Source organism: Oryzias latipes, chromosome 15, assembly GCF_002234675.1.
Source record: "Oryzias latipes chromosome 15, ASM223467v1".
NCBI classification, from domain to species: Eukaryota; Metazoa; Chordata; class Actinopteri; order Beloniformes; family Adrianichthyidae; genus Oryzias; species Oryzias latipes.
This window is the reverse complement of record NC_019873.2, coordinates 8,617,119-8,640,567: the sequence shown is the minus strand read 5'-3', so window position 1 is coordinate 8,640,567 and position 23,449 is coordinate 8,617,119. Positions and strand designations below refer to the sequence as shown.

At 40.3% G+C, this 23,449-nt stretch overlaps 1 protein-coding gene across 20 annotated transcripts in view; it reads left to right on the top strand.

The window, feature by feature from the left end:
- LOC101158967 (regulating synaptic membrane exocytosis protein 1) overlaps positions 1–22,826 on the top strand; it is a 133,323-nt gene extending 110,497 nt beyond the window's left edge. For 19 of the 20 annotated variants that reach the window (XM_023963210.1, XM_023963209.1, XM_023963218.1 and 16 more), the window contains 8 exons: positions 1,410–1,570; positions 1,657–1,871; positions 3,770–3,802; positions 8,950–9,115; positions 10,815–10,927; positions 11,054–11,155; positions 13,408–13,547; positions 20,507–22,826. In XM_023963210.1, the coding sequence (XP_023818978.1) occupies positions 1,410–1,570; positions 1,657–1,871; positions 3,770–3,802; positions 8,950–9,115; positions 10,815–10,927; positions 11,054–11,155; positions 13,408–13,547; positions 20,507–20,725 (1,149 nt within the window). In that variant the 3' untranslated portion in view covers positions 20,726–22,826. The remainder of the gene's footprint in view (positions 1–1,409; positions 1,571–1,656; positions 1,872–3,769; positions 3,803–8,949; positions 9,116–10,814; positions 10,928–11,053; positions 11,156–13,407; positions 13,548–20,506) is intronic. The other variant, XM_023963212.1, reaches the window with a different exon arrangement.
- Positions 22,827–23,449: the final 623 nt, after the last annotated feature.

The window sequence follows — 23,449 nt, the reverse complement described above, 5'->3', positions numbered from 1 at the left end:
TTTTTTATGTCTTTATAGTTCTTAAGGCGTCTGTTAAGCCTTATGAAAGAGTTTTTATAGTTCTCTTTTGGGAACAAGAAAGAACGAAAAGAAAAGAAACACCCCAGCTGATTTGTTGGATGAGAAGGGGGTTAGTTCCTACCGCACTGGCAGTGAAGAGGGCAGAATCCAAATCAGGATCGGGCTCCTTTTTAGCTCGCCATCTGCAGAGGATTTATCCTCTTTGTTTTCTTCTGGGAGTGGTAAAACTCCCTGATAAACAATTCTGTCCAGTGCTCAGGTTGAGCATCCAATAGATTGGTCTGCAAGACGACCAGTCTTGCGACCTGGCCTGTTAAAACAGGGTCAATAAATAAATAATAATTTCCTTTGATCAAAATAAAGCATATTCCCACAACCTCCTTAATTAACATAATAAACAAATGCATATGCAATTCATAATCAGGAGGAAATTACAAAAATTATTTTAAGTGCATAATTGATAGTTGTACAACATTTCAAACTTCTATTTCAATGTAGATGATCATCAATTTCATTTCAACGAGTACTCACAATTCATATTTCAACATTATTTATCAAGCAGAAAAATTGTTCATTTTAACCACATCCAATTATAAAAAAAACAATTCATTTAAGTTGGCGCCCGCGCCAGCTGTCTCAATCATGGCTGCACTCACCAGTTCACTTTTTGCTCAACTGTGCAGACTTAAATCCCGGCTTCAGATAATGAATGCCGATCTGCAGCAGCGGTACACAGCCCAGCTCCCTCGTACTTGCAACCTGTCAGTGCTTTGACAGGTCTCCCAAGAACGAAAGCCACATCACTATAGAACTTATAGTCTCGCGGTATTTGCACAGTGCAAGGGAACCGGCAAATTTAAAGTGACAGTGCAGAAATTCACTAGGAGGATACAGCGCAGTATAATTTAAAGTGATAGCGCAAAATTTCATCGGGGTTACACGGACTATTTGTTACATGGTGCAGCGCCTTGTCATGGTAATGTGACAAGGCGCCGCACCACCGCTGCAGTCAAGATTCTGCGATATAAAGCGCTATATATATGCTGATCGTCCAGATGGGTTGAATAAATCATCAGTTCAGAGAGAAAGGTCACCTCTTACCACCTCTTGTCCAGATGATGAAGCTAAATTTAGTTTGAAAGAAGTTGACGCAGTGATACAGGAGATTAAACATATCTGACCGGTACTTCTTTTTGGGGCATACGGTTATCACTGCGCATGATCACTTTTTAATGTACACCCAGCAGCCAATCAGAATCAAGTATTCACCCGGACCATGGTATAACTAATGTTAATACATGGTCCCTTAACATATAGGGTTTACCAAAGTAACAAATATGTCCCAAAAATGCTCCTTGTTTTTATACCATCTGAATTTCTCTTCACAGCTTTACAAAGACCAGAGGAGAAGCAGTGAAAACGTTTCCCATAAGTCCTCAGACAGTGATGTCAGCGATGTGTCAGCCATCTCTCGAACCAGCAGTGCCTCTCGCATCAGTAGCACCAGCTACATATCCATCCAGTCAGAAAGACCCCAAGGCCGCTTCAGGTACACACACTCACCCCCTACCCTCCCCCAGCATGTCTTCTGCACAGCTAATGAACAAATAATGGACTGTCATATGTTTCCATCAGTCGAGCAGTGCGTGTACAGGGCCGCCACATGATGAAGAGCACCAGTGTGAGTGGTGAGATCTACGGTATGGAGCACGCCGACGGCAGCCAGTCTGACACGGCGCTCGGGAGCCTGGGAAGTGGGATCAAGAAGCGGCGCTCAAGCCTTAGCCAACGAGTTGTTGCCATCCTGCCATCGAGACGGAGTCGGAGTACCTCACAGCTTAGCCAGACAGGTGGGAGAAAAGGCAGCACTTAGAAAAGCAAGTGACAAACAAAGCTAAGACATGTCGTGATAACATTTAACTCTTTCACGTCAAAACTCTGAAACAATGTTCCCAATAACCGTAAAAACCTGAAAGGTGTCCCCTGCCTTTGCCCGAAAGTGGCTGGTTTAGGCTCCGGCAACCCCGTGACCCCGAAAGGGATAAAACAGATAAGAAGATGAAAATAACACCAACCAGAACCTATCCAATTGAAAGATCAAAGCTGCTAGATTAAGGGAAAGTACAGTACATTGAAAGGATCACCATCATTTCCAAAAAAATATCAATGACCATACATAGCCACAAAAATATGGTTGGATGACTTTGTGTATCCTAATTTCCTACAGGTTTAATGACCAGTAGACATTTCAATATACCATATGGCTTACCGGTGGGCTCAATTGATTGGGCTTCAAGTGGGGTTATCTGTACTTTAGGACAACTGGGCAAACTATATTACACCCAAATAGGACCCGCTATACCTAAATAATTTTATAGGTGGTACCCAGTTGAGGCCCATTATAATGTGGGTTCTAAGTGGGTTTGTCCAGGGTGTGTGCCGTATGTTTTGTTTCCCACTTACTAATAATTTTCAATGGAAATTGGCTTCAGGGCACCCAGGCTTCCTCCGATAGTAAAACAATATGGTTCATAGGTTGATTACTCTACATCATCCCTAGGTGTGATGGATGGATGGATGGATGGATGGATGGATGGATGGATGGATGGATGGATGGATGGATGGATGGATGGATGGATGGATGGATGGATGGATGGATGATCATTTAAGGAACTAGTACTACTGGAATTTTGTCACATTATTAGTAAATGAGGATAGGAGCTGACAGTGCATTTTTTGTCAGTAGTGTTAAAATATAACAGTAATTCTTCAGAGTGAGGACAAATTCTAACAAAAATACAAGATACTGTAGAAATACTTGGAAATTCAATTAAATTCAGTTTTATTTATATAGCCAAATATGTACAACAATAGTCATCTCAAAGGGTATCATACTGGTAATTGTATAACACCCATGAATCATAAAGAAGATAAAGTCACATAATTTAATAGCTGATTGCTAAACTAAACTAAACAGGCTAAGCTAAACTGGGCATCCTTGCCCTTAGACCCGCCTTCGAAAAGATTAATACTATCCTAAGCTGTTGGTCTTCCCCTCAATAGATATAAATCTTAGTGCAACATGGTTACATCTGATCGGTCCTAAAATCTTTCAGCTGCACAATTAGAAGTAAAGAAGCTGGTACCATATGGAACCCATAAACAAACCCACTTGGGGCCCATCAATTTAGCCCCCAGGTAAACCGTATGGGGCACATATTAAAATGTTCACTGGGGTGTACGGCTACTCCCACTCACAGCATATTCTGCAGGAGCAGGTTTGTAAGGATGACAATCCATTATCCAGATAGAAATCTACCAAAAAATGGAATCCAAATTTGAATCCAAGCGGTTCATTTTTTTCTAAAGTGGTAATCATAAAATGGTTTTCTTTTCCACTGCCTTCCATGCACAAGTGCTGTTTCTAAAACAACAGTTTTGACATAACAGTGTGTGGAATCATGTGCCCCTTAAACTTTTCTGCACTTTTATTGTCAAGGATGAAAAAAATACCTGTGTAGAGCTGTCTAATTTCACTGAACTGTAACTGAAAACAAAATATTTTGTTTAATTGGAAAATATATATTTTTATACAAAAACAATGTCAACCTCTGGGTTGATGTTGACAATATCTTTTGTTCTGCACAGCTGCTCAGAAAGTGTGATGGTTCCATTTTTGGAAAACCCTAAAAACTATAAGAAATGTCTTTGTTGTTTATTGGTTTTGCTCTTGTTTGTGTTATTTCAGAGGCAGCGAGTAAGGAGGTCGGCAGAAAGAAAGGTAAACCCAAAGGCAGGAAGTGAGAAACTAGAAGAGACTAAAATGGCAGATTTTGCACGAGAACAAATATTTACAAAAAAGCAACATAATTTTACTTTGGCAACTCAATGAAAATTTAGTTTATAGTTCTGTATCAAATAAACAGTACACTCGTTCCTTCAGATACAGAATTTTAGCTTCAAACACAGTAAGAAATGTGTGCTTGATACAGAACCATAAACCAAACTTTCTTTTTTTTTTAACTTTAGTCTATATTAAGCTTTTTTTCTTTGCAAGATAAACAAAGAAAGAAAAGAGCACTAAACTAAAGCAGGAATGATCACAACCTGTAGACCTTCATAAATTTTATGTTTTCCTTCTGAATCCTGTCCCTGGCACGCTTTTGCTCCCCCTTTTCACTATCAGTTCAAAGGCCAGTTCAGTTCTAGAAAAAGCCTGGTTTAGCCTGTAAGATTGATCTCTGTATTCTTCACATTTGGCGTTCTCATCAAGAACTGAAATAAAACCATTGACGAAACTTTCTTTGTACAAAAAGAAACCTCCATGCTTTTTAAAACCACTGAACTCTGCCTTTACAGCTTGATTTGATTTACAACCCTCTAATTTTGACCTTTGCATTCCTAAGAGACTTTCGAAGGCCTGAGTGGACCAACTGAAGCACCCTGTTTTTTAGTTCCAAATCTTCCGGTAGTGACCTCATCACCAAATATGTGAAATTTGACTTCTACACAAAGTCGATTATTGCTTGAAAACAGAAAATGTGCAAATATTCAACAACCTAATTTCCTGTGGTAAACCTTTAAAGTTGGTGGTGAGTTCCCTGTGTTTTTTTTGTTTTTGTTTTCCATGGGCTGACCTAGACAGAGATTGTCTCAGCCTCAGGTTATCAGGTTGTTACATTTTCTGATGATGGAGAAGGAATTTAATGTTGAGAAAATTATTGGTTCCAATCTCTTGATGAAAGATGATCTCACAATGGTCACTGAAACAATTTAAAAATTAAAAAGTAGTCATTTTTAAACAATTACAGTAAATCAGCAAAGTTAAGAACAAGGGTGACACGCAGAACTGCAGCAACTATAGAGGAATAAAGTTGATGAGCCACACAATGAAGCTGTGGGAAAGAGTAGTGGAAGCCAGGCTTAGGAAAGAGGTGGAGATTTGTGAGCAGCAGTATGGTTTCATGCCCCGTAAGAGCACCACTGATGCCATTTTTGCTTTGAGAATGTTGATGGAAAAGTACAGAGAAGGTCAGAAGGAGCTGCATTGTGTGTTCGTAGATTTAGAGAAGGCGTATGACAGGGTGCCGAGGGAGGAGCTGTGGTACTGTATGAGGTCGTCTGGAGTGGCAGAGAAGTATGTCAGAGTAGTTCAGGACATGTATGAGAGAAGTATGACGGTGGTGAGATGTGCTGTAGGTCAGACAGAGGAGTTCAAGGTGGAGGTGGGACTACACCAAGGATCAGCTTTGAGTCCTTTTTTGTTTGCTATGCTGATGGACAGGCTGACAGACGAGGTAAGACAGGAATCTCCCTGGACAATGATGTTTGCGGATGACATTGTAATCTGCAGTGAGAGTAGAGAGCAGGTGGAGGAACAGCTAGAGAGGTGGAGGTTTGCTCTGGAAAGAAGAGGCATGAAGGTCAGTCATAGTAAGACAGAATACATGTGTCTGAACGAGAGGGATCAAGGTAGAAGCGTTAGGTTACAGGGGGCTGAGGTGAAGAAGGTGCAGGAGTTTAAGTACTTGGGGTCAACAGTTCAGTGTGATGGGGAGTGTGGAAAAGAGGTGAAGAGGCGAGTGCAGGCAGGTTGGAGCGGTTGGAGGAAAGTGTCAGGAGTGTTGTGTGACAGAAGAGTGTCAGCAAGACTCAAAGGAAAGGTGTACAAGACAGTGGTGAGACCAGCTCTGCTCTATGGGTTAGAGACGGTAGCAGTGAGACAGAGACAAGAGGCTGAGATGGAGGTAGCGGAGATGAAGATGTTGAGGTTGTCCTTAGGAGTGACCAGGTTAGACAGGATAAGGAACGAGTACATCAGAGGGACGGCTCATGTTGCCTGTGTTAGCGACAAAGTCAGAGAAGCCAGACTGAGATGGTTTGGACATGTTCAGAGGAGGGACAGTGGATATATTGGTAGAAGGATGTTGGAGATGGAGCTGCCTGGCAGGAGGGCAAGAGGACGGCCAAAGAGGAGATACATGGATGTCTTGACAGAGGACATGAAGTTGGCTGATGTTAGGGTAGAAGATGTCCATGATAGAGTGAGGTGGAAAAGGATGATTCGCTGTGGCGACCCCTGATGGGAAAAGCCGAAAGAGAAAGAAGAAGACAGTAAATCAGCAAAGCGTTTGAACTGTTTGATCAAATCTTTATTAAATAAAAATATGGTGTTTCCACAAAGAACATTAATCTAGAGTGTGTCCTCTGATCAACATCATAGGTGACTTCAAACCTGGAATAAGTCAATCTACTTGTTTAGAGGTGACAGTAGTCTCTGTGCTGTTTGGTAAAGGCCGTGTCACACAGCAACAGTACATATTGTGCATATTGCATTGATAAAAATTAGTCAAATACGTGAAAAATGTGAAAAGTTGTGGTTTTTATGTGACATTTTCACAGAATGAACTACATAAAAACGACAGAAGAAGTACTAACAAAGCTTGCAAAGAACACGTAAAACATTGTAGAACATAATTGTGTGTGATTATTGCGCTATGTGCAAATCATTAGTGATTTGTGCGTCAAGTACGTCATTTGAACATGATATGTGCACTGTGTGCATGATATAAAAATTATACATCAGTGGTACATAACAGAAAGTCCATTAGACATACGTGGAACGGTGGTGGAAAGCCACTAATTTGCGTATGCATCTCACAAAAACCGCGCACAATTGTGTAAAATGTATATAATAATTGAATATAAACTACCTAAAATATGCATAAACTGCTTTATTCCCATCTGACCAAAAATTTTGAACATATCAAAACGGACAGATTCCAGATATCTGTAATGTAAAAAGTAAAAAATGTAAAAAGTGGCTGTGTGACACGGCTTTTACGTTGGGTTCTTCACTGAACATAGACCTCAGAAAGAAAAGGAGTTTTCTCAAAAAAAAAAAGGGGTTGAAGAATCCAAAATACAGAGGCGAGGAGGCAGGTGGTTCCAAACACAAAAGGGTTTTAAAACTCAAACGAAAAGCGCTGCTGACCAGGGTAAACAAACCAAGCCAAACCAAACCAAACCAAAGGGTGACCAGGAACACAAGGAAATCAGACGGTCACGTGAATGACAGTATAGACCAGCACAAAAGGAAAGCAGAAACAAGACTTAAATACACACAGAACTGACAAACCACAGGTGAAAACTATCAGGAGAGATTGGGACCAGGGAAGTAAAACTCAAATCTAATACATAAAGGAAACCTTCAAAATAAAAACATAAAATAGAAAACAGAAGTCAAATCATGACAGAACAAAAACAGAAGCAAAAACTAAGGCACATGAAATGAATAGATAATAACTGAGCTGCAGGTTTAATGTCAAACCTATGAGAGCATCTCCAAGCAGTTTGATGTTCTTGTGACTACATAGCTTATTCAGAGAATCAAGGTCCAGAGGACTAAAGATAACCTCCCTGGATCTGGCCTTTGCCAGGTGAGAACAGCTGAAAAAATGATGAAACGACCTCCAAAAACAATAAAGGGCAACTCAAAGGTCAAGGTTCATTAGTGTCAGATTGCACCATCAGGAGATCTTTGGGTCAAAGCAGACTTCATGGAGACAACCAAAGAGGACACCACTGCTGGAAGTAAATCATAAATAAACAGACTGGAATTTGTCATTATGTTAAGATGCCACAAAACTTCTGGGAAAACATCCTTTGAAAAAATGAGACTTAACTGAAACTTTTTGTCAACATCAGCTCTATGTTTACAGACACATGAAACATTAGGGAAAGAAGACCGTCTCTGCCATGTTCTGGTGTGGCAGTGGTGGTACAGCCTCACATTGCTTCTGGTGGTCATAGGTTGGCGCCAGCGTAAGACAATAGAGCTGCTATCAGTGTGTGAATGGGACTGGGACTGGAAAGCACTTTGGGCCTTCTAAGAAGGTACAGAAGTGTTATACAAGTCAACAATGTTTTTTTAAACCATTTTACCAGTTCTATGAAACATGGAAAGAGGGTCGGCTGTGTTCTGGAGCTACCTGCTTCATCTGACACATGATTTACTGAATCTTTGCCTCAAGACCATTAAGTCCTGGAGCCAAACGAGCTGTTTAGTGTCAGAAAGCTCATTCTCATTCAGAGGTCATGGGTTTTTTAACAAGGTAGTGACTGAAACAAAAGCAGAATCACCAAACATTGGACTGTTGTGTAGTGTCCATTTATGAACCATGCTCTAAATCATATTATATCTTTTGAAGGAGCTAAAGGAGGCTTCCTTTAAACCTAAGACCCTTATTGGAGCCAATAAAACTTCAAACTTTATGTCTCAAGTTTAAAGACTTTGTGCATAAACAGCCCATATTGTTCAGATTGGGGCACATAGATATTAAATGTTTTAATTACTATAGAGCGTATAGGCGCCATCTTCACAAATGATCACCATTTTACTCGTGGCTAACAGGATTTTTCTAAAAGAGGGGATCCTAAGGTACATCCAAATGTGGTGCTTGTACCACGAAATGCATGGTTTGTATAAAACATAAACACAACTGGCTCCGCTACTTGAAAAAATCTGTTCAAAAGGTTTTTTTCAGCACCGTCACTTAATAGCTCAGAAATCGCATGATTTAATGGATTTTTCTCTAAAGGTTCATCAACCTTATTATTTCATTCAATGTTTTTTTTTTAAAAATTATCCATTAAATTACTTTTATAAAGACTTTTCTCATTTTCATCGGTGGGTTTTCAGTAAATCTTTATTAAATTGATATTTATTGTCAGTTTGAAGTGTTTTCAGTGACCATTGTGGGCTTTTTTTATCTACAACAGAGAGGGAAACCAACAATGTTTTCCAAATCTGCATCTTGATTCTATCCCAGCACAGATTTCGGCAATTACTGGGGCCTGATAACTGGTGCGTTCCTTTTGGCGTTTGCATTTGGTTTTCTAAACGCTCGTTGTCTGTGTTTGCAACAGAGGCGTCAGCAGGTAAGAAGGCTAGTAAGACCGGCAGCAGCAGCATCCAAAGGAGCGTGGAGACGGGTATGGCGGTGGAGTATCCGCGAGGAGGATCAGCCATGAACAGGCAGGCCAGCAGGGAGTCCACTGACGGCAGCATGAACAGCTACAGCTCTGAGGGGAAGTACGTATCCTTAGAGGCCTAAGATCAGTCATACCCAAAGACCTCTGACACTGAAATACTAACGCTTCATGAGTCAGAGAGAACATGAATTAACACTTGGTCTTTCTAGAATGACAGTCATTTTCAGACATTAGTTGTATATAATTTGGATTATAATGAAAAGATTTTAGATTATAGGGCAGAATTGGTGAAAACACACCAGGACACTAAAAGAAAACTGGAATAACTGAGTTATTAGTTAGTTTAAATTCATGAAATACTTATCCTCTCAGGTCTTGGTTTTAAAATTAAACTATTAGACCATAAAAAACAAAAAAGAAAATGGAGGAGGAGAAAGATCAGGAAAATGTAACAAAGTGGTGAAACATGAAACCCCCTGTGTCAAAGTCAATTTGACTTCTACAGTCATTTGAGGTATAACACTCAGATCTCTTTTGCATTCTGAAATTTTAATAATAAAACAATTAAAATATATAAAAACGCCCCTCTCACCCTTCTATGGGTGGTTTCTCACCCAAGCTCGGGTCCTCTGCCACAGGGCTGAAATGTTTTGGGGTCTTTTTATGAAAAGTGAAGGAATTCCTTTGCTTGTTTGAAGTAAGTAAGTTTGTATCTATAAATCCAAGATTATGAACTTGTTAGGCATGTTAGCCACTTTGAGGATAAAAAATATGTATTGATTCATTTTAACCTTTAGTATAGGCAGATTTTTAAAAATCCAAATCCATTGCTGTTATAGGAAATTTAAAAAGAAAAGTAACAAAGTGCTGTCAAGTATAACTCACCTGAAAGTGTGAAATTTGTTCTTCCCTGAGGGCGTGACGAACAGAAACTCTGAAAGTGTTTAGTGATTTAATTCTCTAGCAAAACCTTTGATGCTATAAGTGCCAGCCATGGAGAAAGAGATATCCCTTTTGATACCCAGGAATGTCTTAAGCTTGAAATTAGTCCCACAGAACAAGGCAGACACTATCCCCATCATTCACTTTATCAAACTATTTCAAACAGAAACAAGTACCGGTATTAGGCTTCTTCTCTTGATTTGAATAGAGAAAATGTGGGCTCTGACTAAATTTCTGTGAAGATCAGGTTTTAGAAAAAGGAGTGCTTAATTATTAAAGATTCAGAGCTCATAGAGGCATGGATCACATGCGGTTTCTGAGCAGAGGACACAGAAATATTGCCTTTCTGGTCAGTAAGAAGAGACTGGAGTAATAACACAGGGAGAACATTATGTTTATCTGCTGGATGAAACTGTTCATGGGCTGGGGGGGGGGGGGGGGGGTTGCTAGCGTGTTTCTGCCATTAACAGTTTTGTGGGAAATGACGAAGTGGTGCAAATCTCGTGAATCTCGCTCCAGGCCTTTTCTTTCACATCTCCATTTGGATATATGAAAGACTTGGTGTCGTGTAATTCCGGCCGGGCACAAACCGCAATTATTAATGTCTCCTTCATGATTCATTTTTATTATCATCCTCCACATGTTACTGCCAAATTAATGACTGGTCAATGTTTGAGCTAAAAACCGACTTAAAACGTACTAAGCTACACATGAACATGACAGCTTTGAACTGTAGAGGCTATAGAGCACATTTTCCTCCTCTCAAACTCCTGGTAGTAATATTCTCCCATGCAGTATACTTAGGAAAAAACATGATTACAGTGAAAAACAATGGTTCATTGTATTTTGTGTGTCAGTTTGATCTTCTCAGGGATGCGTTTGGGGGCTGACAGTCAGTTCAGTGACTTCCTGGATGGGTTAGGACCAGGTCAACTTGTTGGTCGACAAACATTGGCAACACCGGCCATGGGTGAGTCATTGTAGACTCCACATGTTTCCTCTACAACACCATTTTTTGCCTTAGAATAATTTTTACTCCTTTCTTTTGCCCAAATGCATTTATTTGACAATTTTGTAAATAACCATTCCTCTGCAGGTGATGTTCAGATTGGGTTGATGGATAAAAAGGGCCAGCTGGAGGTCGAGGTGATCAGGGCCCGAGGCCTTACCCCTAAATCAGGCTCCAAATCTCTTCCAGGTACAACATACTATCTTCACACAACTGTTGCACAATAAAATGGATGCAAAGCATTTTAGTGTAAGGTAATAAATGGATAGATCAATGATTAGAGGATTGAGAGAATCCAAATAAGCAGTGCTGAATGGTTCAAGTGGGTTTGAATACAACCACCACATGGTTGTCTTCAGGTGATGAGATTGTGTTAGGGTGGTTGATACGTGGTCCTGGTCTCAAAATGTCAGCTACATTATTCATGAGGCTTCTTGGCTCCAAGTTTGTGCAAGCTGGAAAACAATAGCCGCGGTTTCATGCGCAAAATATCTTGATCGGATCAATGGTCGGATTAAAATTCAACCGTGCACATGGGATCAGAAAAACGTTTTACGATTGGAATCAACGTTCACACTTTCGGTTGGAATAAATCATTTGGGCATGTGCAGTAGTGTTGAAAATACCGGAAGAGGAAATGAGTCCTGTTGTAAACAAACCTTGCTGCCATATACATTTATGCAGCAGCTCGGTAATATACGAGATGATCTTCTAAATGTGCTTTTATTAATGTTATGAATATTATGAAGCACCTGTTCGCTCATCATTTTATTTTTAATCTGTGTGGTCAGTGCTTTTTGTGTGGAAGAACGGAGCTGGAAGAAGCCAGGGTTAGGAGAAGGCTAACACGGTCTAACAACATTAGCCTTGTTTGATGAACATAAAATCCATGCGTGAAATGCTGCAATCTGCATCTTGGCTGCACGTAAATATGTGGGAATAACATCAGCCTTTATTTTGTTGGGACACGACTGGAAACACAAATCCACGTGATTGTTTGAACGGTTTCTAAGGACTGAGCGGCATTACTGCTTTGAAAAGCTCACACACCGCCCCAAAGCCGCTGTGTGAGCTGGAAGTCCGAGCTCTGCTCAGACACATGGTTCTCCTGAGTCCGGCAGCCGCTAACCCAGAGCGGTGGGACGGATCGCAGTTCGTGTTCTCCCACACATAACAAAACAACAAAATAAACACATAACAAAGCACCCTCCGCTCCCCTCAAACACAAGTTATAAACCCGACTGCTCTGCTCAGAGATACAGTTCGCTCGGTCCACCAACACCCGAGCCTTTCCGAGGCAGGATCCGCAGAGGAACGGTCGGTCCTGTTTGAGCTCCAAAGCTTTCTCTGGAGCGAAACACCGTCTATGCATGACGTTAAACCAGAGCAGTAGTGACACGATCGGAATGAACTGTTTACATGAACCACGATCGGATAAACAATCGGCATAACCCACTTTCTCGATCGTAAAGAAATTTTGATCCGAAGGAGTCTGATCGGGGCAGACTATTCCGAATGGCGTGTTTACATGACGCATTTTTCTTCCGATCAGGTGTTCCTTCCGATTACTTTTGTCCATGTAAACGCAGCTAATTTAAGGTTTTTGTTTGGGGTCAATAACTGTGGTTTTGGGGGGCAGGGGGAGACATTTAATGGCTGTCAGGTTGGCACTCCTGACACTTTAGAGACATAAACCCGTGATCCAGCAAACACACATGGGCCCGCGTAAAAACTGTTGGACCTACTGTCGCTTTCTGTTGGGTCATTATTTAGTACACTGTTATGTCCAAATGTTACACTCAGCATCTTTTGAAAGACTGACATAACAAACTTTTATCCCCACATCCCCTATGCTATGTCTTAATCACAACTGCCTCTAGAGGTGGACTCTTGCTAACTGTGGATGAAAAATGGGCAAACTTGTACAGGACAATTTTAAGATCGTAGACACCTTGATAAGCCCGTAGAGCAAAAATGTCCATCCCCTTTTTTTCTACAGACAATCAGAGTATAGTTTGTGTGGGCATCCTATGGCTGTCCTACAGGCACTTAGGCATTACTTGAAAATCCTGTGTGCATGGTCAGTACAAGAAAACATGGCTGCAGACATAAATAACCAAATGTCCTCGACTGGAACCAGAATTCCCCCCATATATCTAGAAAAAAAACTTTATTTTCACTGGTGACTCTAACAGTTACAGTTTTACCATTCAAAGCTTCAATATAAGCTTTTTTTTTTCAATTCACTTTTGGGTTTCGGATTCAGTTAGGGTTAAGATAAGTTGTATACCTTCCGCTTCCGGCAGATGATGTCAGGCAGCATTTTGTCCCCAGCCAGGTCCCTCTTGGTCAGTAAGGAGTCAATACGCCCACCTTACAAACTGGTCTTAGATGGTGTCTTTCATGTGTGTTCTCTCCTCCTTCTAACCCCCTCCTACCAGCTCCCTACGTCAAGGTGTACCTGCTGGATAATGGAACATGTAAAGCCAAAAAGAAAACCAAGATTGCACGCAAGACCCTGGAGCCACTCTACCAGCAGCACCTCCTCTTTGATGAAAGTCCCCAGGGCAAGGTGCTCCAGGTACTGACCCTCAGTATGAAATTTACTTCATGATAATCATTTTTATTGCAGTGATTAGAGTGAAGTTCCAAACAGTAGTAGATGCATGGATTATGGAAAAAGTCAGGTTAATCACTGAGTCCAACAGCAGAGGCAGCTGTAGATATTTACCCAGCACCTTTAATCTCGTCTTGAATTATTATTTTCTTGGTTTCATCTTGATCCTATTTTTAGGTTTTAGTTAGTGTGTCTGCAAAATATATTGTTTTTAATGAAAGGGTTCAATTATTTCTACAGCAGCATCTGATTTTAACCTTTATGTAAAATAAATATATAAAGGTGTAATTGCGATTCAGTTATTAGTTTTTATGAAGAGGCTTCAAAGAATCTTAACATTTTAATAACAGTAATTTTAAAAATAGTTATATTAAATGTTATCTAGGACGAGCTCATTTTGAATAAAGCACATGGATTAACACCCTAGTTTGATAATCATATCCAGAATACCCATATATGGTATAAAATAGGTCAGATATGTAAATTGTATTCAGAATATTTCATCACCTTATTTGCAAGACCAGTGACCTTTAGAAAAGTAGAGCTATTTACTTAGGCTATAATCTTTGGAATGTTTCCCCTTTTGTTGGGGAAAATATGTTTATGTCAACATATTAAAGAATCAGTCTTTAGAGATGAGGTGGCTTGAGTTGGCCTCTAGATGTCACTGTGCAGTGCGTGCTTCAATTTATTCATATGGAGTTAATTCAGTCTCAATAATCAGAAATGCACACAACCTGTTTTACAAATACACACGCTCCGATTCACAAATGTCATTTTATGCAAATGTGAAAAATAAATTCGGAAATACACACCCTGTGTTTCACAAACACACACATTGTGTTTCACACATGCACACTAAATGTTTTACAAATGCACAATAAGTGTGTCTCACAAATGTGCACACTGTTTTTCACAAAAACATTTTAGAAATTCACAATAAATGTTTCAGAAATACACAGTAGGTGCTTTACAAACATGATTTTTAAGTACACATGTGATGTGAACTTACAGATCATACGAATTGCAGAATGTGCATTCAAAATCCCGTTCTCGTTTGTGAATCTCCCCGTGTGTGTGAGAGATTTTTCTACGGTGAATATTTAGACTCATCTGACGGAGCAGGTCAACTAATGTCACCATTGGCTAGTGAATCTGTCAATCAAACTCATTGGCAAAGCAGGCGGGTTCGCTTTTAGCCAATCGAATGGCCCCTTACACTTTCTCTACGCTTTCTGCAGGTGGCAAAAGCTCCGCCCATGTTTGATTCTGTACCGGTCGGTCGTTAGCGTGTTAGCTTTAGCATGGCTTGTCGGTTTATTGCCTTCGGTTGTCAAAAATTACTGGCTTGTGCAACTTTTCAGTGGACCTGGGAGCAAGGCAACAGTGGTTGAATGCAGTTGACATTGAATCCATCGAACTCTGTACTGGTCATGAGATTTACAATGAACGTTTCACTCGGGATTGTTTGTACGTTATTCTCTTAGCTTTCATGCTAGCGTCATTTCAACACTCAGACACGGTTTTGATCATATGAAGGTGGAGGAGAAAAATCTGCAACTTCCACAGAAGGTTTCGTGGAGAAACTGGCATCACTTTGCTCCGTACCACACAGTGGGACTACATTACCTCAAGTTCATCTCACTGTCAATCACAGATACCTAATACACCTCCCCTGCTCAGCCCGAAGTCACTTTGCTGGACCTTAATTTTTTTAATAACTCAAATGTTATTGATTTTATATTGTAACCATATTTCTGCTAACCTCTTGGCCAGGTCACCCTTGCAAAAAAGATCCTCATCTCTCTGGGTTTTATAACTGGTTAAATACTACACAACAAAAGATGGTCATAGAACAACAAAGTGCAAACATTCACCCTTTATTGCAGAGTAAAATTCAGTGAAAACATGGACAGATTAAAACATCAAAATTTAAGCAGATGCAGGGGGATCTCTACTGATTTGAATTTTATTTAAACTGGAACTAATTTTCATAACTTCCTTACATACAATGAAGTCCCTTGAACAATACAGCAGTATTGATTTGAACTTTGTCTTGCTCCCCTCAGTCTCTCTTCTTCTGTATGTAATTATGTCACCTAAATTAAGTTCTAAACACACTGGACAGTAAAGATATAAGTCCAATCCCACACGGTCTGAATTCCACAATGGGTTGATGTCGTCTTGCAGTTCCAACATTTGTGGACCCAAAAGAGGACTGTCCCATACCAGGACATTGATCCCAGGATGAGATTCAGCCATGGATCCACTCTCCTCCCATTCAATCTCTGGAACCAGCATACCCTGACCAAAAAAAAAAAAAAAAGATACTGTTTATGAACAGCGCTGTTTTTTTATGTTTTAGATTATGTAGGCACAGTGACTCACTAATAATTACTTATATTGTTGCTGGCAGGCAGACCTCATATCTCCATAACTGTTTATAATTTGCAAATACGTGATCCTTAACAAAGTAGTGAGATTAGTACAGCTGATGGCTCATAATGCCATGCATTGTGATGCATTTTGAACTTGCAGATGTGCTATTCTTCCTACTTGAATTAAAAAAAAAAAAAAAAAACAATTTAGGGAAATTGTTTGCACCACACAACAATAATACTTTTCATTCATTTTTGATGAAAATTCAATGTAGTCATTGTGATTTCATTATACTGTTCTTGATACTATCCCGGCCCAAGTGGCCGGGATAGGCTCCGGCAAACCCGTGACCCCGAAAGGGAATAAACGATAAAGAAGATGAATGTTCTTGATACTTTCCACTTTAGTCAAACTGCACACAAATCAGTTGTCCAGTACAGTGAGATTAAATAAAGCATTTACCCGGGGATCAGAAACAGGGTTCTGGGTCAAGCCCAACTGCCACAGCTGATTTGGTGTCATGCTTTGCTCCGCCCTGATTGGATGGCTGTCCCACGCGTCACTAAAGACATCCAAACTGGCCTGAATGCGTGGTAGGAAAATGTAATGGCAGCAGAATACGTGATGTGACTGATATTGAGCAAGTCTTGGTCCTCAGGAGAGTGCAGGATGTTGTAATATAAACCAGTAACACTCATGAAGACATCACACCAGAGGAGCTCAATCCTGTATTTGGAAAAAAGCAAAAAGAAATATTATATTGTCAGATTTATTTTTAATACATCATTCACTTTTATGTATATATTAAAGCGTCTAAAACTAGGTTCAACTCACCGTTGATTGTGTGTACACTTTTGCTGCAATGAAGCTGTTTGTGTCAGTTCTACGTACTGTGAGCATTTACTCGGCTATGCCCACATTTTCTCCTCCGGGATCTCCTCTCACCCTGACAATAACATGAAAATCATGTCTCAAACACATAATTACAAATGCATCGCCAATACGGTACACATCAGTTTAAAATGTAATGTTCTTATGTACGTTGCCAATAAGTAGAATTTCTAGGTTAGATAAATTGCAGGAGTGGGTTACATGTATCACTGGGGAAAAATTGAGGTGAGAGAGACTGTTAAGGGGGGGTAAAATGTTATTCATGAGGGGAAAAGGATGTCACGCTTCAGTAATTCCTAGAGAATAAATAAAAACACGACAAACATGGATTAGATAATTTAGCTGGTTGAGATTAAATAACATAATTTTCAAATATTTGAAAGGGGAATTTTTTTTAAAACACTCTAAAGAACAGCTTTAAAAAAAAAAATCAGAGACAAGACACTGATCACAGGAAGCCTGTGTGTAATACTTACAGTAACTTCTACTCTTATCACTGTTGACAGCAGATTTCTACCATCCACCCTTTCTGTGACTACTTATCGACCACAAGACAGCCTAAAAACATAATGTTTGGGATTCTTTTCATTACGTCATTGGAAGTAAAGATACGGGGATTTTAGTGGCTGTCACTCTGACACAATCTCACAGGGCTGGTCAGCACAATACGGGTTCTAACGTTAGAAACTTAATGAGGCTTCTATTTCTTTTATTCAACAGTGGATTCACGTCTGTTATATTTAAAAAATGCAGTTTTCATGATGAATGTCATACGAATTAACTTTGTTGCACATATTCACCCCGTCTTAAAGTCTGGGTTGTGAAAAGACTGTAACTTTAACCCGGATCGCGTTTACATAAAGGCAGCACACAGAACAGCTAACTAGCTAGTTAGCATAGCATCAGTGTTTAACAACATCGCCGTCTCCAAATCAATACTTTTTATTAAACTTTCTTTGCTGCTGTAAATCCGGCATGTTTTTCCCCTTAGTTCCATCTGAATCATGTTAAGAACCTACAGATTGGCTACGGACGCTAGCTTGAACCGACACCGGTCTGGGTACCGGATGTTCTCGGGTTGCCGGATGTTCTCGGGGTCCTTCGGGGTCCTTCGACCAATGATGACGTCACACTATTTGATTGGCTGTAAGTTGCCACGACCAATGAGTTAACGTCGCTAAGTTTTTTTAAAAACTTTATTGACACTTGCGGTATCATACATTAACAATGACATTAACGTTAACAACGAACAATAACAATGTAATGAATATTGCTTCGAAGATCAGTCACCATTGACAAACATAACATATTAACATAGAAAATAAAGAATAGAGGGGAAAAAAGAAACAATGAACATAACACACAAATAAATAAAAACACAAGTAAAATTAAATAAAGGAACATAGAAAAAATCTCAATAGTTTAATACTAGTTAAGTTAGGGGGAACTCGTGAAGTTTGTATTTCTGTTAAAAGTTATAAAAAGTGGTTTGGTCTTCAAAACTTGACCTCACCAAGATGGCGGTGCTCTCCTCCCATGAGGAACCACGTGATGTCTCCTCTAGTGATATAACTCACTGGAAGGACCCTGAAGGACCCCGAGAACATCCGGCAACCCGAGAACATCCGGTACCCACACCAGCTTGAACTTCACTCACAGGCAGACACAACTTGAGTCAGAAGCCGGCTAAGTTTCGAGGCCCCTGGTTGGTTGTAGTTACTCGTGTTGTGTGAAGAGCTGGTATGCCAAGTATAAAACTTGACAAAACCATCATAAGTCCTCCCCCGCTTTAAAACCATTAAAAATATATATATAACCGCACAGGCTAAGCTAAGCAAAGCTAAACTAATTTGCGTTGGGGGTACTCTGCAAACGACTCGGCTGAAGTGTTCATAAAGCATTCACACATGCCACTTGGCTAAGGAGAACACTTCAACTTAGTATTCAATAACATTACAGGACGTACGACGAGGGAATGATCAAATAAATGCATTACTTACGGGCTGAGACTGATCCCGTTCGGAAGACCTCTCCGCCATGTTTGCCGCCCGCGTCCTTTCAACTGCTGTGCTGAACAGCTCCCTCCCTCGTCACTTTGAAAGTGAGGAGTGTAAGGGGCCATTCGATTGGCTAAAAGCGAACCCGCCTGCTTTGTCGATGAGTTTGATTGACAGATTCACTAGCCAATGGTGAGATTAGTCGACCCGCTCCGTCAGATGAGTCTCAATATTCACCGTAGAAAAATCTCTCACACACACGGGGAGATTCACAAACGAGAACGGGATTTTGAATGCACATTCTGCAATTCGTATGATCTGTAAGTTCACATCACATGTGTACTTAAAAATCATGTTTGTGAAGCACTTACTGTGTATTTCTGAAACATTTATTGTGAATTTCTAAAATGTTTTTGTGAAAAACAGTGTGCACATTTGTGAGAAACACTCATTGTGCATTTGTAAAACATTCAGTGTGCATGTGTGAAACACAGGGTGTGCATTTGTGAAACACAACTTGTGCATTTCCAAATTTATCTAGCACGTTTGCATAAAATGACATTTGTGAATCGAAGTGTGTGCATTTGTGACTCGGAGTGTGTGCAATTCTGAATTATGAGACTGTTCTGACCTCATACATTCATGCCACGTGTTGCTAATTCACAACGTCCCAATTAATCCAGGACTCCACTTAATTTAGCATTACCTTGAAAAAAACATTTATTCAATTTCATTGGAGTATTGCTCAACATAAAGTTTTTTTTTTAATTCAGAGCAACGGACTGTACCATAGCATACTTTGTAACGCACATTAGGAGTGTCACTCTGTGCTTTAAAACTGGGAGCAGAAGCTTCCTCCTTCATCAGTTAAGGGAGAGAGGTCCCGCAAATACATGAAACCGCCAATATTGAAACGAAAATAAGCGGGGGAACTCTGTATTTCTCAATATGGGATATAGTCTTCTTGGATCCAGCGGGTATCAGACAGCAGTGAATTCCATAGACTTGGTCATTTAGACAAACACATATTCAGACACATAAAGTATTTGCTTTTGTATCACTATAGGTTTTTATTACATTCTTAAGATAAATTGAGTTAAATTAGTTTGTTTTAAAGAAGCCAACGCAGTGATATAGAACATTTTAAGTGTGCATTATCCCTGTGGGTTATCACTTTTAAGCTACTCCCAGCAGCCAATAAGAATCAAGTATTCATACTGACCATGGTTTCACTTATAGGTAACCATACCATGGTTACTTATGATAAGAGTTAACATGACTAAGAAAAAGTCCTGCTTTGATAATGGTGGTGCCTCTCTATAGAACCACATCCTGCATGACCGGTATCATGACCAGTTCTATTTGTAACTCTGTACTTCGACTGAATTGTCAAAAAAATGTCAGCACAATAAGAAAGTTTCAGAGCTTCAAAGCTTCATGAAGCTTCAGCTTCCCATCACTTGTTTTGATTTTCATAATTCATGATCTGTTCCTGATCCTCATCTACAGTGTGTCCTGTATGCTTCGTCTGTTATTATTGATTATTGTAATATCCTTTTGACAAATTTGGTTTAAATTGCAAAAGTATCAAGCTTTCAGAGCTTTATAAAAACTCTCTATTAGAAAAGTTCACTTCTCTGCCTATCTCTCATGCAGGTGATTGTGTGGGGCGACTATGGACGCTTGGACCATAAATGTTTCATGGGTGTAGCACAGATTCTGTTGGAGGAGCTGGATCTCTCAAGCACGGTGATTGGCTGGTACAAACTGTTTCCAACATCCTCTCTGGTGGACCCTACACTCGCTCCACTCACACGGCTGGCGTCTCAGACGTCACTGGACAGCTCAGGACCTCCACCAGGCGTACGGTCCTAGTGACTGTACAGCGAGCTTATAACCCCCAGCACCCCTGAAACAATCGGAGAACGGACCGCACCTATTCAATCGCAGCTGGGCAGAGCACGAAATCGTGCCCCGCAAAGACGACGGCAAGGAGCCTTCGATCAGCCAATGAAAAGCCAGATGGAGAAACAGGGACTGAGAGAGAGAAACGAGAGAGGGAGAGACAGAACTAGCCAATCAAAGCTTAGCTGGAGTCTGACAATCATGTCTCATACCTTCCTCCTCCTTCTTCCATTAACCGTTTCGTTTTTAAGTTGTTGCTTTCATTGTATGCTCCTCAGAGCTCCACCTGAGGAGGTTCTGTCCAACATCGTTCACTTCTGTCCATTCTGTCTTTAATTTCACCCTCATTTCTTGTGCAGCCCCTAAGGGAGCACCCAATCGAAGTGGACTCCTCCACTGTGTTTCCCTCCAACCAATAAGAACAGAGATAACTCCTAGGCTAAGCTTGGCTGTTGTCTCTGCAGGTGTTAACATGGTAACCATGTCTCAGAGGAGTATAAGGGCAGTGTTTCCACAGTCTGGAGGGAAGGCGGAGCCTGCACATGCAAGTTGACATTGCTAACGACTGAGAATTAAGTGAAAGGAAGCACAAGACAAGCTGGACTCTTTCAGTCTGACAGAATGGCAAAAAAGCTAGCGTAGCGGGAAGATAACAGAGGCCAAATGAAACATAAAAGGTTTTATTTTTCATTGGAGATCATATTTTATATATTAGCGTTGAGAACGGTTCCACAGACTCCCTCTGTATATGTGTATGTTTGGTTCTCGAGCAGCGCCGTGCCAAAGGCCGCAGATAAAGGTCAGGTCACATTTGCTCGAACACTCCCCCCTCCTGACCCCTCAAACTCCCCCCTGGAGGGAGCAGCATGACTCGGGGACTCCCTGCTGCATGCATGTTTCTTTTTTTTTTTTTTTTTTTTTTTTTTTTTCTTTTTTTTTTTTTTTAAATCGTTTTTTTCGTTCCGTTCTCTACTTTTTTTGTAAAACTGAGAGACGAGACAAATTAACAAAGGATTCCTGAAAAACAGAAAAAAAGACTAGACTATGTGTGTTAGTTCCACATACCTTTAGGCCAGCTTGTATGTTGCATGTTCTTGTACAGTTTGCTCGTACTGAATATGAATACAGAGAGAAGCCAAGCCATCCCCATCCCTGACTGGAGCGGACCGATAGCGGGGGACTGACTCCACCCAGGCCACGCCTACCACTCCGGGTCTAAATTTCCACGTTAGAGAGTCTCAGAGAAAAGTGTCTTTGTTTGCGTTTTTTCTTTGACCTATGAACAACAGTGCTGTTCTGTAGTACTGATCTAACTCCAGCCCCTGGAGGATCTGAGGATAGAGGAGTCTAAACTGTAGTATCAGACAGTTGGGGCTAGAGACAGAGACATAGAATGTGTGTATAACAGCTAAATGTATATGAAGTATCCTTATGAGTTTGACAGAAAATATAAAGATATAGATATATGAATATAAAAGAGTGAATATGACCGAACACCAACTGACACACATGCACACCTTTCTACATACCAATCGGGACAAGCGGCTCTTCCCCTTTGAGCAGTTGAAAACATTTCTAACACACAAACATTCCGAGTCTCGTCCGGGAGAATTTGGGTTATTTTTTTCGGTGCTTTAGCCGCTGAGCGGCACTGAGAAGCCGAGGGGCGCTAACAGGCCTTTGTCGTGGGTCCAGTTTCAGACAAGGAAGCGGAACCAATTGGAACAACGCTTACTTTCTTCTCTTTTATCATGCTTTTCCCTGTTTCTGACTATGGTTTGGACTGGACTTATGAAGCCAACGAGAAATCTGGATTTGCAGACACATTTAGTTTCCGTTGATCTTCGGCAGCGTGGCCGGCTGCCCTTTCCTTTGTCAGTATTACTTCAGCAATACTGATTGTTTACAGCCCATGGCTCCCCGCCCCTAAACCATGAATCTTGATGAAAGACAAAGTATTCACTGCAACAGTTCTTGTTTGTACAACAGATGTGGCTCTACTGATGTGTATGTTTTATATTCAAGAGTTCATTTTTATTATTTACAAATAAAAGACTGTGTGAAAAAAAGATTCAGATTGTTTTGTGAACACGAGGATCTCAGGTTTTTTTGGGCGATACATTTAGTCACTGATCTTTTTTTCCCCTCTTGGTTAATAAAAATAATCATTTAACAAAATGTATTACAAAAAACTAAAAAAAAGGAATAAACATTTAAATCCATAGTTCCTTTTTAATATGTGTTATGTTTTACAGTGTTATTTTTCAACACAAAATATTAGAAAAATTAGGATTCGCCTTTAAACCTGTCAGAAAAACAAAGCACTTCAGCTCTCTCTTCATTACTACCACCTTGTGTTCAAATAAGGAATTGCACCTACTGTAACTGAGTGACAGGTGATGTTAAAAAATATGGATGAGAGAAATTTGCTTATTTAAACATAAAAAAATTATTGTAGCCCTTGTGCTATATGACCCCACCCTTATATTGACGTGTTCTCCCTACCATGACAAAGGTGGATAAAGGTGGAACGATTTAATGTAATCCATGGACACCAGTGAAGATCACAAATCATTGAAGAAAAAATGTTCAGCGCACTGTCTAGTGGGTCTAGATGACCCAACTCCCAATGTTAAAGTTCCTAGAATAAAACAAAGGTTAACTAGAAAAAGGTGGATTGAGCACAATTATCAC